Source organism: Ips typographus, linkage group LG1 (genome assembly GCF_016097725.1).
Source record: "Ips typographus isolate SLU linkage group LG1, UJ_Ityp_2.0, whole genome shotgun sequence".
Lineage (NCBI taxonomy): Eukaryota > Metazoa > Arthropoda > Insecta > Coleoptera > Curculionidae > Ips > Ips typographus.
This window is the reverse complement of record NC_138422.1, coordinates 16,086,742-16,103,736: the sequence shown is the minus strand read 5'-3', so window position 1 is coordinate 16,103,736 and position 16,995 is coordinate 16,086,742. Positions and strand designations below refer to the sequence as shown.

Genomic DNA, 16,995 nt, shown 5'->3' with positions numbered 1-16,995 from the left:
CGTTTCATCTTAACTTAGAGACATGCCGGCTTATCATGAAATCCGTTGTTAATCTGAATTGTTCCACACTGAAGCCGTATGCATTTAGCCTCAAGTATACAGGGCAGCCAATCAAAAGGAAACCACTTCATTGGTTTTCCAAATGAGTAAATGAATAAAAAATGCTGAAACTCTTAAATTTTTTTATTTTGCAGCCTAGTCACATACTAAATTTGAAGTTATCCAGTTTGCTTATTAAGTTAAAACATAATTGTATTAAAAACAGAAATTACTGCACATGCACTTTTCAAAATCAATTCAGTTCTGTTTCTCTTCAAAGGAACCACTTTGTAAGGGTGGAAAACTGGTTTCTTTAGAAAACACCTGCATTTTGTTTGACTTATCTTAAAAAAAGTTTGAGAAGTAAGCCTAGTAGATTGTAAATCTAGGGTAGACAATGAACTTCACCTTTTATGGTAGGGTCTATTGTATGTAAGTTGTTTATACCTGAAGGTTACTAAATTCTTTTGGCCTGCAAAATGATTTTTGCTGACCGAGTCAAGTGAGTTTGAAGGTTAGAAAACAATTTTTTATCAAGTAAAATAAATAAAATCTTTATTACGAGTGATCAAAAACTTCTAAAGATAATGTAATTTGTTTGTTTGAAGGTACTTTCAGTTTTAGAATAATAACTTTGATTTAAAAAATTGCAAGTTGTATTTCAGATTTGTCACTCGTCTGAATTTTCTGACACTGTCATTTGTATTTTGGTAAATTAAAGTGTTGTATTTCCGAAAGTTAGTTTTTATTGAATTATTTTATCATTTATCAAGCAAATCATAAGTTATTATACATCACTAAAATCAGAATAAAACGTACTATTTGGTGGGCTAAAAATCCAATATGGCGCCCATAAGAAAAAAGAAAGTTGATGATGACTGACAAAAAACGAAACGTCGTGTGGCAAATCTGAATCCGTCATCGAATAGCTAGGAAAAAGTGGCAATGAAAAGATGCTTTTAGTTTTGGGATATCTCTTCAAATAAGGTTAGAAATAAAAAAAAACAAAAAATCAAATTTTCAGTTTTTTTCGGATATCTTCGGAAGTACTCGGAAAATCAAAATTTTTAAAACGGCATTTGGTTGAGCTTTACATTGTGCAATTTTGCCCCAATTTAAACTTTCTCGTATCTCTTATAGTTTCCGAGATCCCAATGGTGAGGGTCGAATTTGAATTATCCTGTATAGTATAAATAACCAATTTTTTTCGGAAAACCGGGATAAAAGTCAGTAGAAGAGAAAAATTTACGATGATTTGGTAGAAAAATCAGACTTTACAACACAGTGAAATCAGCTGTTCGCCGATGTGTCGGTACTGTGTTGCCAGATGGTCGACATAATACCTTTAACCTTAAAAACTGCAGTTTTTAAATACTAAAATGATGCTTGGCAACCTGTCTGTCCGGTTAGTATAGGTTGTAAATATTATTTACTAGGTTGCCAAGCATTATTTTGGTTTTTAATTGCCGCAGTTTTCGAGGTCATAGGTATTATGTAGATCATTTGGCAACATCGAACCGACATAGCGCCGAAAAGCTGATTTCCTGACAGGTGAAGTGTGATTCTTCCACCAAATTATCGTACATTTTAAGGTGGTGAGAGAAAATTGTGAATTTACCGCAACTGTTTTTTTGGTCTATACTATAGAAGCCGTAATCTAACTGTAAAAAAAATTAACGTAAAATTCGTGGATACCTAAAGTTAACAAGACCCAAAAACATTTCTAAACCCTGATTTTTGCAACTTTTGAGCATGGTTTGACAGTTTTGATGTTAGTGACAGTTGTCACGTGATTGTAGAACACTATTTAGCTAGACAAGCACGTGACAATTGTCAAAATAACTGTCATAAATCTCAGAAACACGTTTTATATTAAATACGGCAAGAAAACGTTTCTAAGCCCTGATTTTTGTAACTTTAGAGCATGGTTTGACGTTATTGACAGTTGTCACGTGATTTCAGAAGACTATTTAGCTAGACTATGAAGTAACAATTGGCAAAATAACTGTCATAAATCTCAGAAACACATTTTATATCAAATACTGCAAGAAAACGTTTTTAAATCCTAATTTTTGCAACTTTGGAGCACAGTTTGACAGTTTTGACGTTAGTGACAGTTGTCACGCAATTTAAGAAGACTATTTAGCAAGACTATGAAGTGACAATAATTGTCAAAATAACTGTTAAATCTCAGAAAATCGTTTTGAAAACTGTGTTAAAATGTAATTCTTGCAAATTCTAGTACAATTTTGAAAATTGTGACAATAGTGACAGACATCACGTAGTTTTAGAGAATAATTTGGAGTAAGAAAATGACTGTTTTAAGCGCATTTTTAGAATTCTTATTAAATTTCCTATTTAATAAACGGAAAAAGTATATAAAACGATTCACAACCAACATAATGGCAGGAGAACGGTAGAAGAACTACAAAAACGGTATCCCTGGCAACATTGGTTTAGGTTAGGTTTAGAGTATTAATAAAAAACTGTTCTATTTGAATTTTGACCTTACTAAATTGTTTTGGACATAATAGAATATAATACTTTTGGGTTTGTCCTCGTATAAAGGGCGACGTCGACGGCCGGCGTCGCGAGCACATCAACCCACAGGAAGATAGATATCGGTCAGTGCGCGGTGGCGGCGTCGTCGCAGGACGCGGCGTCCCCTGGCGACGGTTGCAGGAAATTCGCGCAACTATCCGGCCAAATTCAAAATGGTGTCCGACTGATTAAAAACGAGGGGAGTGGCGAATGAAAAACGTCGTGGACGCGATCGCGGGCGGCCAATAGACCGGTCCCCGACACCCAAAAAGGTACCCGAAAACGGACGAAAAGTGCCGCGAAATGACCTCCGACTTGTGTGCGATGACCCTCATTTAAGGCTGGAGACACACCCTGACTTATTGATGCAACCTGATCTGTGATAATTCTTTCTACTATGGCGGTTCGAATGGATAATAGTAGCTCTTCGAATCCTAGGAATAAGATTAATTACAATAAAGTGACGGTAGGTTTTCTGTTGTGCCTTGCATCCTTTGCACCCCCTTTTTTTTGTTAACCGTATGGATCGCTTCGGTCCTCAAACTCGCTTTCTATGTTTTTCCGGTCTTGGAAATTGTTTTCAAGTTTAGTTATATTTACAAGCCGGGAATCTAATCAATGTTGATTCTAAGCCGGGCAAAACCCATTCAAAACGCAGCGTTATGTCATACAAATTAATAACAATAGCAGTAAGCCTAGTTACTATGCAAAGATATCGTCAGCGTGTTTATTTTTGTTATGTTTTACAACATTATTATCAATTAACATTCCGGGTAAATAGTAAAATATCTGCTTCTTTACATGTTTTTCGGTACATAGAAACTGAAAGATAATTTTATAGTTTATCTCATTATGGCAAAAAGTTAATTAATTCTGGAAACTGCTTGCACGAACAGATTTTTGTTTTTCGGTTTTAATGGCGGATGCGTCTTTCAACTTCAAGGTTGTCAATATTTTTCCGCCATACAAAAAAAAGAAAGCAAATTTTATTCAATAACAAAGCAAATCTTCTACACTGATGGCGAATGCGCTTCATTAATGATGACAAATTATTTGCGTTTTAGTTTGCTGTGACAGCTGCGACGTTGCCAATCGTTAATGGAAAATTCCGAAAAGATGTCTTGAAATATTTTAAAATACAGTGTGTCGCTTCAAAAATGCGTTTCGGAAACATTCACACACGGAAACACTCTAGGTATACCCGAAGTTGCTATAAACTTCACTATTCTAAAATACCCTGTATATAATAATATTTTTAGATTCTCTTAAGGATTTCAAGTATGTTTCATGACGTTTGTGAATTTTTTGCATTTTAAAGTATCAAGTCCTAATATGAACAAAAAATAACAATTTCAATTTTTCAATTCGAAAATACAATTTTTAAATTCGTGTGCGATTTGTGACTTAAATCTTTCTCGGATATTTTGGCAGGTACGTCAAAATTACATATAAACTCTGATTACTATAAACTGTCTACGACTTGAGCTTACAAAAACGATTTACAAGTGGGTGTAACTGTTGCATTTTGACTTAAAAAACGGCTAGAGACACCAAGTGGTCAGACCAGAACCATACAACGGAAAATCTTATGGTTTTTTTGCGGAAACAAGTGTAACGTTTATCTTTATACTGATATTTAGGAATTTTGTTCATTTCATAAATTTGATTTTAATTGTGACTGTTGTCAGGCTTTTTTGCTTTATTTCTTGTGATATTTGGGAAACAGGAGTTAAATGGAGTCCCAAAGCATGCAGTAGTGCCTAGACTCAGACTAAGTATCATGGCTGAACTTCTTTTTCAAATTTATAACCCAGAAAATTCTAATAACTATGATCGGATTCACTAAGATTATATCTATTCTTGTTTAATTTGTTTAGCACAAATAAACTAACATTCAAAAATAATTGGTAAGGTGTTTTTCTAAATTGTAATAATGGTATTAAACTAAACTTGTTATTTCCCAGTAAAAAGCGTCACATTATAATAATGTAACCTTCGAAATTAGCATTTTGCATCTGTATGTGTCAGATTAATAAATAACCACATGTAATAGTAGAGTTTCGAATGAGTTATTGCACTGTTTTTAACTTTGGAGATTTCTGTGTCCTTGTGTTTTATCAAGTTTGCATTATTACAGTTTAATCATAAACTGGCCAGTGATTTATGTTGTTACTCAGAAATTTTAATGATTCCTTTAGGAGTATCTTATCAGTTTTTTTTTTTAACAAAGGTCACAAAGAGCGTGTTTTAACAAACGATCAGAAATAACACTAAATAAGTATTGGGTCGCTTATTGTTTTTTACATTACTTTTACGTTTTTCATACTTTGTCACGTTAAGCATTCAATTGAATTGTTTGAGTCGTTTACGTCACGTTTGATTATTATTATTGCAATTGCAGTTATCAATACAGCCTACTCAACTCATGTTTAAACGGCTTTGGAGAGTTAATTTTGATACAAAAACACCTGTTACATGTTTATTTCATATACGTTACAAGAAATAATCAATAAAGTTGATTACCATTTTTAGGGTCATTTGGGCAGAGGATTTAAATCAGGTGATCCTGATGGCCATTCTGTTGCCATTCCTCCACTTAGTAGTAACCTTTCAGAATGTTATCAATCAAATAATTCGGATTTATCTATCAAAATCATCTAAAAAGTGTTTTTCGAGGATGTCAGTGAACTCTTATAATTTTTTTCAATATGGCCGGTAATGCAAAACCTCTCAAATTTACTAATTATTAATAATTGTTAATAAGTTCTTGTTTAGAAAACTTAAATAGATAACATATTTGTGGTGATAACACACATGATTGTGCGAGTAGGTTCTTTCTCTATGTTCCTAAAAACTCACTTAAATTTGAATTGAAACTGAAGGATTCTTATTGAAGTTTACTATGCACATTGAATGTTATAAACGAACTTTTGTCACACCTTGTATATTAGTATACTGCCTAGCACTCCCATTTTCCATCCATTCCATAAATTTTAATAGAATTTTTAACGTGACCTGGAACTAAATCCAAAAGATCAATGTACTATTCTGTGTGTTTTAATAGGACAGATCAGGCAGAAAATCGTTGTACAGGTTGTCCCAAATTCGACTCTCTATATGTGTTTTTATTTGTTTCCGGAGCTTATTTGACGTAACTGTAAACAAGAAAACATAATTTTTTATTTTAAATTGAAAATTATTTTTTTTTGCAGTGGCAAGAAAAATATTGTTTCTGCAAAAAATTACTCTAATTGAAAAAATTACGCTACTGGTTTTTTATAAAATACATCAAACAATTTTATTTTATTTTATAAACGCACCATTTTTAAGTAAAAAATAAAAGTTGATAATCCATCAACATTGAGTCATTAATATAGAAAGAAGTACTCTGCTATAATTATACGTTTTTTAATTTACTAAAAGTCTATTTTGGTTTGGGACACCCTGTATATACTGGGAATTCACTTTCTGACTAAATTTGAATAGAATTGCTTGGGTGTAAACCGTTTCACCAGTAAATTTTGGTTACAGCCAAAATATTGGGTCAAGGTAGGAAGGAGAAGACTTAAGGGTAGCGGAGGGTGGAGGGGTAGTACGAATCTTCTCTTGGAACCTTTTTTGCAGGGTCTTTGTCAGTTCCTTGCCGATTTCAGTTTCGATAAGTGCGCACAGTTTCCGACAGTTTCGCGTGACAAAATTGGATTTAAACAAAAATTCACCCAGTTTGCGTCAATGGGTTATGTGAGTTTAGTTTATTGCTTTTTTATAAATTGTTGATTTGTGTAGTGTGGTTGTAAGAAGTTAAGTTAGTTATTGTGTAGTTGTTTTGCTTGGAATGAAAAGAAACAACTGTTGTCAGTTTTTAGCTTCTTCAACCAGAAAATTCTGCAAATAAAAAATCATTTCTATTGATTTAATTTTGCAAGGGACTAATACAAAAATGAACTATTTTTGAACTTACAATTAGGTACTTTTGATTCTGATCTACAAGGAATGCAATGCCAAAAATTTTAATTAGAGACCGAGGACAGAATCTTGGAAAGTTTAGATAACTTATTTTATGGTTGGTATCTTGAATGTTGTTTTACTTCCAAATTGAAGAAAACATAGTTCTAATCTGTGACTGACGATGATAAAGACGAACCAGAATAGATTAACTGAGCCTTACGTGGTGAAGTTCTTTGGTTTATTTTAACTAACACTTAAGTTTCATTGTTTTTAAGAAAAATCCGTGCAAACGATCTTTAAATTCGTAGAGTAACTTTGTTTAATTAATTCGAACATCATTTTGTGGGGCCTAGGCCATTTAGCCATTTTAACACTCGCAAGTCGGTAAGACAGATTAAGTGGAAAATATCACAGTCTAAACGTAACATATCTAAGCCCTCCCTAATCCCAAGTGAGGGAAACGAACATTAGTAACTGCGATATGACAGTGATCGTCCAGGACGTGAAACACTCTGTAAAGTATATGCTCATAAGAAACCCGTTTTTATCGCTGGTAGTGCAATTGCCCCGACATAATTATGAGGTTAAGTTGATTAATTTCCAGGTACTACCGTCGTGGCTGTATAATCAATGAAAGAGGCAACCATGAAATCTCAGCTAAAAAATCAGTATACAGATAACTGTTAACGCTTGGCATGTGAAACGGGTTTGTTTTGATCTCGATTGCGTAACATCGGTGAAGGGTGCCAATTTGCATGACATTACATTATCAATATGCGCCGTGCGAATCAATGCCGTACTGAATTATTTAAGACATTCCTTGTGTTTAACACGCCAACTTACAGGTTTTTAGGTATTTATCAAGGTCGCCTCAAAACGTTGTAAATAATGCATCAGGGGCAGTGCTGACTGAATTCATCAACGGTATATGTCTACAATACTGTCAAGAACCATTCATAATAGATTAGGTACGGGTGTGATAAAACAAAAACCGAGTAATAGACATTGGTAATTGTAGGCTCGAAACAAAGACAGAAAACTTAAAGAAAGTCAAAAGTGTTGTCAAATGTTTCTTTGAATTTGTCAACTTAGATAACTTGCAAAATTAATTTTGTGATTGGAACTAATCGTCTTTCATTTTATTCAAAAATAAATGCTGAAACCAGACCAAACAGGGAACACTGATTCATCGAAATAAATCGGAATGTTTTAATAGGTAAATAATAAAATTATACAATTAATCCTGTTGAGTTTAGATAAACTTCTGGCAACATTGCCCCGAAGTTTTCGTCTACTAGACTTTTTCTGTCTTTGTCTCGCGCCGGCAATTATCAATGTTTCTCTGTCAGTGACCACGCCCTGTTGGGATGAAAAGTCACTTTCAGTCAATCTTGCGACGTTTTTCATCAAATCGTCCAAGACAATCTCAAACGTGTTTTCTGCATTCTTTGAACTGAACGTTCGCGTCGATCCGAAAAGAGAAAAGTAATTATGAATAGGATAGGACTATCGATCTCTCACGGCTTCGTCATTAATAAAAGTGCAGAACGGGGCCCCCAAGGCGTAGTTTCTACTGTACGAAGAGCATCCGGGTTCGGATATCGACTTGGTTTGCGAAATTACGCTTCGTTGAGTTGCTAATAAAACGCAGGTTGGATTGGAATGGGTCAGTTTCACTTGCTCGAATTACATACTTAAATCTTTGGCGTTCACGATTGTTTCTCTCTCGCATACAATCATCTCCTAGAGAGTCACAAAGTATTCAACGCCGTTATCTTCGTGGTTCCCATGTCCAAAAACGATTTTATTATCCCAGTCGAGATAACGGATTCCGATAAAAGATGACTTATGTTGATCGGTTCACCCTAATGAAGTTGAATGTGATAAACGGACATGATTGACGAATACTTCAATTAACTGCACAATGTCCTGTAGAAATAAGTTCATTCATTGCCTTGGTATTGCATTGTCAGGTGTCGTTTTTAACGGTTTAACAAAGAAAGCCGCTGTGAGGAATAACTGGACAAAAATAACCGACTTATTATAGTAAATACGAAGTCGAGGTCGATCGTATATGCTACTAAATTCACATTCTGTTTGCACTTTCCGGAAATGCAGCCAAGTTATTTTGTCTCCAGCCTTCACTTAGGTTTGTTTGTTTATCTAAGGACCTTATCAATTTTGAACAGGATGTCCCTTTAGTTTTATTGAATAGTCGAGGCGATAATGACTAAACATTCCGAAAACCATTACTGGGATTAGATAAATCGGTTCTGACGTTTTAAGCCTAATTAGACTTCGTTCGCAGACAATACCAATGAGTAATGACAAGGACGTAAATACTCTTATACCGAGTCGGTTTTATGACTTGAAGGTAATAAAATCCGCTTTAAATGTGCATTTCAACAAATTGTCCCAGCAAGTAATTTGAAACGTTGGACTATACAATTTGTTGACTGATAGGACCAGTTTACTTAAAATGAATCATAACTAAGTAACCAAAAGTTACTCTGTCGTTAATGTTAGAGATAGTAGGTAGTAGATATCAACGTGGAATTTTTGAGCTAATTGTTTTGGAAATTAGGGTTATTAGTCTTTTTCACTTATTTTCTCATTTATGCACCCATTTAGATAACTATCATTTTTAAGACTTTCTCGCATTGTTAAACCTTCATATTTATACAGGATGAGTTAGGTTATACTAACAAAACAACGACGCTCGATAGAGCAGCTTGATTTAAGATAAAATTTCTTATAAACAAAGTTATTGATTTTTCGACAAAAATCTTTATATGAAAGTTGATCACGATATAATGTTCAACATAAAAAATACTTGGGCAGTTTTTTTTTATTTTTGTAAACGAAACCCAGTATGGATATTTAAGGTCAAAGTTGACCTTAACCTCCTAAAAAAATGGTGTTCAAACTGCCTTCACGTATATTTCAAAGTCAAATAACTGGGAGTTATCCATTTTCAGATATTGATATTGAGTTTTTCTAGAAAACACAAACAAAACAGAAACTGAAATCTTTGTTTACTTAAGGCCGGTATTTTCACCTCCGAATAAATTTATTCTTAGCATAATTTCTATAGAAATGACGGACTTGACCAATAGCAGCGTCTGATTTCACGGTTTCCATAGATATTATCCTTAGAATAAAGTTATTCTGTACTGAAAGTACTGGGCCTTACACAGGCTTTTTGGTACTCGTGACGTCACATTAGAGGGTGTAACTCCTTTACTTGCAATTTCTTTTCAAGGCTTACAACCTTGAGTTCTGCCTTCCAGGTACTAGATTGGTACGTTTATGACCCTTTTCGTTTTCGACAAAACCTTCATATTTGGTGTCGCCGTTTCGGATATAACAGCGTCACGTTTCTTGTCGCCATTTTTATAATCCTTTCATGTTATCGAATTTAACTGACCTCTCAGGGTGTATTAGCAAAAAATGACTGTTAGTTTAATCGGATTTCCATAATTGGATAATATAGCTTTTCTATTTTGGGTCATATTCACAAACATATTAGCCTAGTCGTTTGGGAATAGACGTAGATAGATAAGCTTGTGGCTTTCATGAATCTATTCAGCAAAAACTTTTTCACGGTGCGATATCTTCATCAAAGTTTAGTGACTCTAAAAACAAAAAGATTTACGCTGAAAAGATAAAAATCAAATTTATTGCGCCTTAAGACTACTCAAATGGCCGGCCTGACCCGGCTTTACGAGACCGGAACCAATCATTGACGTCACGAGCATCCGAGTCCATTTTTTTTTCACCGCGAGTATATTCAACCCACCGAACGGGATTAGGCCCGTTCCACATATAGAAACTGGTTAGCCACGCGAAATTGCTAGCCTAATTTGTACAGGGCGTTCGTTTCTATGATCAACCATCATCATCAATGGGTCTTACTACAAACGCCGGTGGTACCGCGAGCGGCGGACGATGGAAACAAAATGGAAAACCGATAAACAATATTAATAATGGCCGACAACCTCGGCCGGCATCTGTGTCACTTACTGTAATCGCATACCGGACATTCTTAGGTTCTTGGTCGTGCGCTCGGAAGAACGATTTTCTGCTCTCGGCCGGTACCACTGGTACTTGACCAGTGTTGCTCTCGTCTAATTGCGGTCACTATCTACAAAATGGGTTTTTAGGTACAGTCTAAACCAAATATAAGGTGCACTTTCTTATACGTCAAAGTGACACATCTTAATGTTGTTCGTAGTCAGTGGGTAGTTTGTGATAGGTGAAAAAGCAGCTTTCAGCTTGCTGCTTTTTCTTTGACCAATCACCAACTACGAACAGTGCTGCAATTTACGCAAACGCTGCACACGTGAACTTACCATAACATTATGTTTCTACCATGACAGAGCACGTAGCTTAATGTCTTTTTAAATTCAAGAGTGCTGAAACGACTTTTTAGAGTTGTGGTAAACCGAACTAATCGTCATATTAATAAATAATCCTATATTAATAACAATACATTATACTGGTTGACGTATCAATAAAACTGGGTGTTTTGCGTCACAGTGACGCAAAACAGTTGACAACAGCGTTGCCTGATTCACATTTTTTTTTGTCTTAAAAACTTCTTATTTATTTATTATTTATTAAATTTATTATATATATATTTTTATTTATTAAGTTCTTATATCTGTATAACCTCATTTTAGACTTATATCTGACATTTGACGTATCAAAAAAATTATGATTGGTAAATTTTAAGTGGCTAAAATGAAATTTTTTTTCAGCGGGTTTAAGATTAGGTTACTTTTTCTACTTCTAGTAAAAACAATTAATAATTAGCATTGAAGATATACAGTGGGGACGCACAGGTTGGAACAAATTTATTTAACTCCTATACGTCGATATTAATTTTTGTCTGCGGTTTTTTTATGGTAAATGCATGTATACAGGGCGGTCCAAAAATAAGTTACTACCATCAATTTTTTCAAATAGAATTACCTATTTTTAATATTTTTTTTGAATTGTGGATCAAATTCTAAGTAGGAAAAAATATTAAATTAAAAAAAAATATTTTTTTATTAAAATTAACTTATTTTTGGGCCGCTAATTGTATACATGGATTTACCATAAAAAACCGTATACAAAAATAAAAATCGATGTGTACGAGCGTATTTTCAAAAAACAAAACCCTTAATTTAAAAAAAATTTATTCCAAACTACGCTTCCTCACTGTATACAGTGTAGTTCCAATTGGTGATGCATGTATTGGGATCTCGAAAACGGTAAGAGCTACAGAGTCGGTTAAATGGGGAAAGTTTTAGAGAATTTTATGTGAAACTTATTTCCGGTTTCCAAATTAAATTATCTTTCTCCGTTTTCCGGAAAATTGGGAAAACGTCAGAAGCTGCATTTTAAACACTCTTTAACAAAGCCAAAGAGAATTTTGAAACTAAGACATTATTAAGGCACTTTTTTACGTAGACACGATGACGTAATTAGAAAAAATCTATTGTCATTGGTTTCCGAGATATGGATGATAACTTTGCAAGCCATCTTGAAGGCGGCCATAAGAATTTACAAAGTTATCATCCATATCTCGGAAACCAAGGACAATAGATTTTTTCTAATTACGTCATCGTGTTCTACGTAAAAAAGTGCCTTAATAATGTCTTAGTTTCAAAACTCCCATTGGCTTTGTTAAAGAGTGTTTAAAATGCAGCCTCTGACGTTTTCCCAATTTTCCGGAAAACGGAGAAAGATAATTTAATTTGGAAACCGGAAATAAGTTTCACATAAAATTCTCTAAAACTTTCCCCATTTAACCGACTCTGTAGCTCTTACCGTTTTCGAGATCCGAATACATGCATCACCAATTTGGACCCCACTGTATACATGCGGTTTTTTTATGGTAAATGCATACAATTAGCGGACCAAAAATAAGTTAATTTTAATTAAAAAAATATTTGTTTTTATTTTTTTATTAAGAAAAAAATTAAATTATTTTTTTTTATTTAATTTTTTTTCCTACTTGGAATTTGACGCACAATTCAAAAATAAAATTAAAAATAGGTAATTCTATTTGAAAAAATGAAGTTGATGCTAGTTACTTGTTTTTGGGCCGCCCTGTATACATGCATTTACAATAAAAAAAACCGCAGACAAAAATAAATATCGACGTGTAGGAGCGTATTTCCAAAAAACCAAACCCTTAATTTTAAATGAATTTGTTTCAACCTGCGCGTCCTCACTGTATATTAAGAATCTTGAGTAGCATTGAAAAATGTAATACTTTGTAATACTACTACTACTGGATGTTTCATTTACAACAGACAAATTGAGACTTACTTCCGGTTTCCGGTACGACAGGAAGTGTGCATCTTCAAAATATCATAAGCTGCTTGGCTTTAGGGACTTTAGGGGACTATACAGATTTTAGTTTTCTTGTAATAATTCAACAAAATGTATGTAACTGACTTGTAAAAGTGCAAAACATAGAAAGTTTAGCCCAAATGTTATAAATAGAAAAAAAGTGATTTGCCACATTTCTGATAAAGACAATAAACAGAAACCAGTGTCGATTTGTTTATTCCTTTCTGTTTTGCGGTTTACCCATCAAATCACGGTTTTTTTGTATAAATTTGTATTTTTAACTTCAAAACAATTTTAATTTTTAGAATATTGTCAATAGTTAACAATGTGAAGTTGTCATTTTCGAATTAAACAGAGTTGACTGTTACGTGACAAAATAATTACGAAATTTTTAAGAAACCAGGTTTAATAGTCTAGTTTTCACGTTTTCGAGTTAAAAACAGTTGAATTGACGTTTCCGAATGTTTTAATTTTGATTTGATTCTCCTTTACTATTCAAATTAGATTGATTTTTACGTTTTATAGCATTTTGATGATAAATCCATGTCAATTTGCCAAGAGTTTATCTTCACCTAAGTGTGCTTATTTAATTACCGATTCAGGAAAACATGGATATTTGTTGGTTCAGTACAATACGTACAAAAAACACGTTACGTAATGTTGGGCCTAAAATTGGACAAAGAATTAATAAAAATTAAAAAATAAAAATAATAATAACCAATCATCTGTTAGTTGAAAATTTGTCCGGATTTGAACTCTGCATAATGAATCATCATTAGCCCCAGGTCGGTCAATGGTTCAAATCCAGCCAAATTATCTTATTATGTGCTGTGTTTTTATTTTTAGCAAGAAATTAGTAAGCTGATTAATTAAATGACCAATTGCGACAAATGACACTGTTGATGTTTTTGTCTAATCTTTCGTGTATCGTTGATTTTGGTTCGTTTACTCGCTACAACCCGAAAGTATCCGTAATCTACTAGACATTTGGATAAAAAAGTTGAACGACCACGGAGGTCGCTTACATTATTTTTTTTGTATTCGGGGCCCCTGAATCGCAAATTGTTGAAGGCTAAACGTGGCAACGTTGCCGCGCACCTCATTGGGCCTTCCGCAATTGCTGCGCGTAGGACAAACCTACCAGTGGCACCAGTCCGAAGTTGGACACCGTTTGAGTAGTGAGAAAGTCGGTCTGAGGCTGAATTCGTTCGTTTCCGTCCTCAGTCGGTAGTCTCGGAATTTCCTGTGTACAACCTTTGGGGCGACGATCATGTGATCTATGCATGTGTTTTTTGTGTGTCAGACTCGCGCTCTGTTGTTTTTCCGATCGAATTGAGGTCTTTGTTCGGGGTTTTGAACCGACCGCCGGTGTCAAAATTCTCCACCCCCGGCCGCTTTCAGGATAAAAAAGGCACCGGTTCCATCCCCCATACAAACCATTTTTAGGTGAGTGACTATTTTCTGATAAAACGGCGATTTGTTTTTATCAAATTCCGCTGCTGTCAGTGATTTTCTATCAGGGTTGGTACCAATAAGTACCAGGTTACGTGGCACCGTCTTGCAACTAAAAATCTCACAAATGTTAAATATTTATAGAGAGAATCACCAGAGTGACTCATCAATTGTTAGCTAGTTTCCTTTCGTTTTACGGACTTAAATTGTATTTTTGAAAAAATTGTAAAAACCTTACTCACGCTCGTAGATTAAAATCTACTGCCTCCATTACATCATAACGCTATTTTTTTATAACCTACTCCAGTCAATAACTCACTACTTAGTATTAAAGTGATTACAACATGTAACTATTTAGATTGTAACCGTATAAATATTACTCGGCAAATTTCTCCACTTTGTGTTACATTTTTATCAAATAATATGAAAAGTTATTACTAGCTGTAAATAAACAAGAAAATCCATACCACCATTTTTCGTGCGGGGATTAGAGAGTAAAAAAAACCACAGTAGATAAGTGTTGGTAGGTTTTTCATTTATTATTCACTGAATATCAATGAAAAATGTACTTTAATTATTTAGTCATTATTATCAGGAAAATCCTCGTTTGTCTCACAAAGAAGAAAAATGAGAGGGTTGGTTCAAATCTTAAATTAACCATACTCAAGGTTTTGGCTAACATTCAAGGTGAAGCAAACGAGATATTTATTAGTCTTTGTGTGTAATTACGATTCACTTGTAAGTCTCATGTGTTTAGCCTCTTCAATCATCAACAGAATTTGAAGTTTTAATAGAGCAAATTCTCGATAAAGGATTGAATGAGCCTTGGATCACTGAGTTATTTATGAACCTTTTAACATTAAATAATAGAAATTTCTAATAAAAAAGTTTAACGTCAACAGAAATTAAAATGTACTTCTTGCATAGTTGTATGACAACTCCTTGGTATGCAGTTAAATGGATCTAAGTCAGGTCATCGTGGGGGCCGCAAAAGTTCAGAATGACGCTGGTAGTTTAGTTTAGCACGTTTGATGTAAATAATTTCGATTATCTAGTACCAAATGTAATGGATTCTGTATATTTATTCTGGTTACTTTATGACTTTTTCAAGTTTTCTAAAGATTTTTGCAGGTAATTTGTGTGCTCAATTTTTTAAGATTTTTTTTTAATAAAAGACGAAATTTAAGAATTTTACTTAATCTATTAAACATTTTGTTTGTCATTATCTGATTTAGAAGACCATTCAACTTGGTAACATAGATGATTTAGAAAATATTGCCTAATTTTGTTTCTTCAGACTGAAATAGCCTGTGAAGGTCATGTCGCATATTTAGGAATTCCACAGGTCTCTCACCTTTTTCCTATCAAAAACAAATACACAATCTAAATGTCAATGTTACCATTTTGTGTTATTATTTTTCTGTATCTTATCTGAAGATTTGTTTGTCTGTCTGTTAATTAGTCTAGTTTAATCATGTAGTTGATTTCCTCAGAAGTTGAATGATGTTTATATCTCGAAACCAAAAACAAAACCATTCTGATATATTATGGAAAAACTGCATTGGCCATAATAATTTAGTTACAGAACCAACTCGCTTATTGAAGCCCGGTATATTGTTTTATTTTTGGTTCTATGACAAATTTTATACATATTTCATGTATATAATGTCATAAACCTATGTGTATCCGTTAGTTTCAATAGGACCGTCAATAAAATCTCGAAAACGCCTTTTTGGTAATTTTTACTATAAAAAAAATACATAGATTTTCTTATAAATATTGACAGATTTTTACCAAAACTGTGCACAAGCAAAAGATGAAAAACAGATAAATATCTCATCCAAAACTAGTTATAACGGAGAAGATTACCAAGCTGTTTTTGACATTTCCTTGGTGTGTTTGCCAACCCTTCAAGCCAAGTCGTATTGTTCGGTCAAAAGGTCGTAAACATTTTACTTTCGGTCGGCATTCTAATACTTTTCCAATTTAGTCCTAGTGTTCTGCTCAATTATTGTTTAGGTCGTAAACAGAGTGGACATCAAAGGGTTTTCAACAAACCTTTTTCTTTGTATTTCAGACTATTCTTGGCCCTTTTAGGTCCGAATAACACGTTTCATATACCGTCAATATGAGCTTTGTGGTGATGATTAAGCGTTATTTGTTCGAACCTTAGTAATTAGGAACTTTTCCATGCCTAATGTCCATTCAACTTTAATTTTGGAGCTTTATCTGATTGTAGTGTTTACCTACACTGACGTAAATCTTGCAATCAGTATTTTTGCAGTTCAGGTTTTATTTACGTACTTACCAGTAGATTGGATATTTGCTTTTAGCTGCATTTTTTCCTAGAAATGTCTACTGCATCATTGTCCAGATCTTTGGTTTATCCAAGCTAAATTGGTATTTTAATCCCCATTTATTCCAGATTTTCTTGGAATACCTTAATGAGTCGTGTTTTGCTTGAATTGTTTATGAACTTTTCGGGGTTTACCTACCGTACTGAGGTAGTACGAAGATAAATAGGCCCATAAATCAAGGTTAAAGCGGCTTAGGTCGAAACGGAAGAGTTGTTTATTCCCCGTTAACGGGTAGCTTACGACACGGCACTTATGGGGGCGCTAATTAAGGCAAAGGTACCTGGTTAACGTGTTTTGCGGGGATTAATCGGAT

General features: G+C 34.0%; 2 protein-coding genes across 6 annotated transcripts in view; both read left to right on the top strand.

The window, feature by feature from the left end:
• The window catches only part of LOC145730057 (uncharacterized), a 129,357-nt gene that overhangs the window by 36,739 nt on the left and 75,623 nt on the right, over positions 1-16,995 (top strand). The window lies entirely within an intron of this gene.
• The window catches only part of shep (RNA binding motif single stranded interacting protein alan shepard), a 54,966-nt gene that overhangs the window by 7,417 nt on the left and 30,554 nt on the right, over positions 1-16,995 (top strand). For 2 of the 5 annotated variants that reach the window (XM_081980665.1, XM_081980649.1), the window contains exon 2: positions 2,608-3,046. The exons of 1 other annotated variant lie outside the window; for it this stretch is intronic. In XM_081980665.1, the coding sequence (XP_081836791.1) occupies positions 2,978-3,046 (69 nt within the window). In that variant the 5' untranslated portion in view covers positions 2,608-2,977. Of the gene's footprint in view, positions 1-2,607; positions 3,047-14,019; positions 14,320-16,995 lie in introns of those variants that run through there. 2 more of the 5 variants (XM_081980657.1, XM_081980680.1) reach the window with 2 other exon arrangements.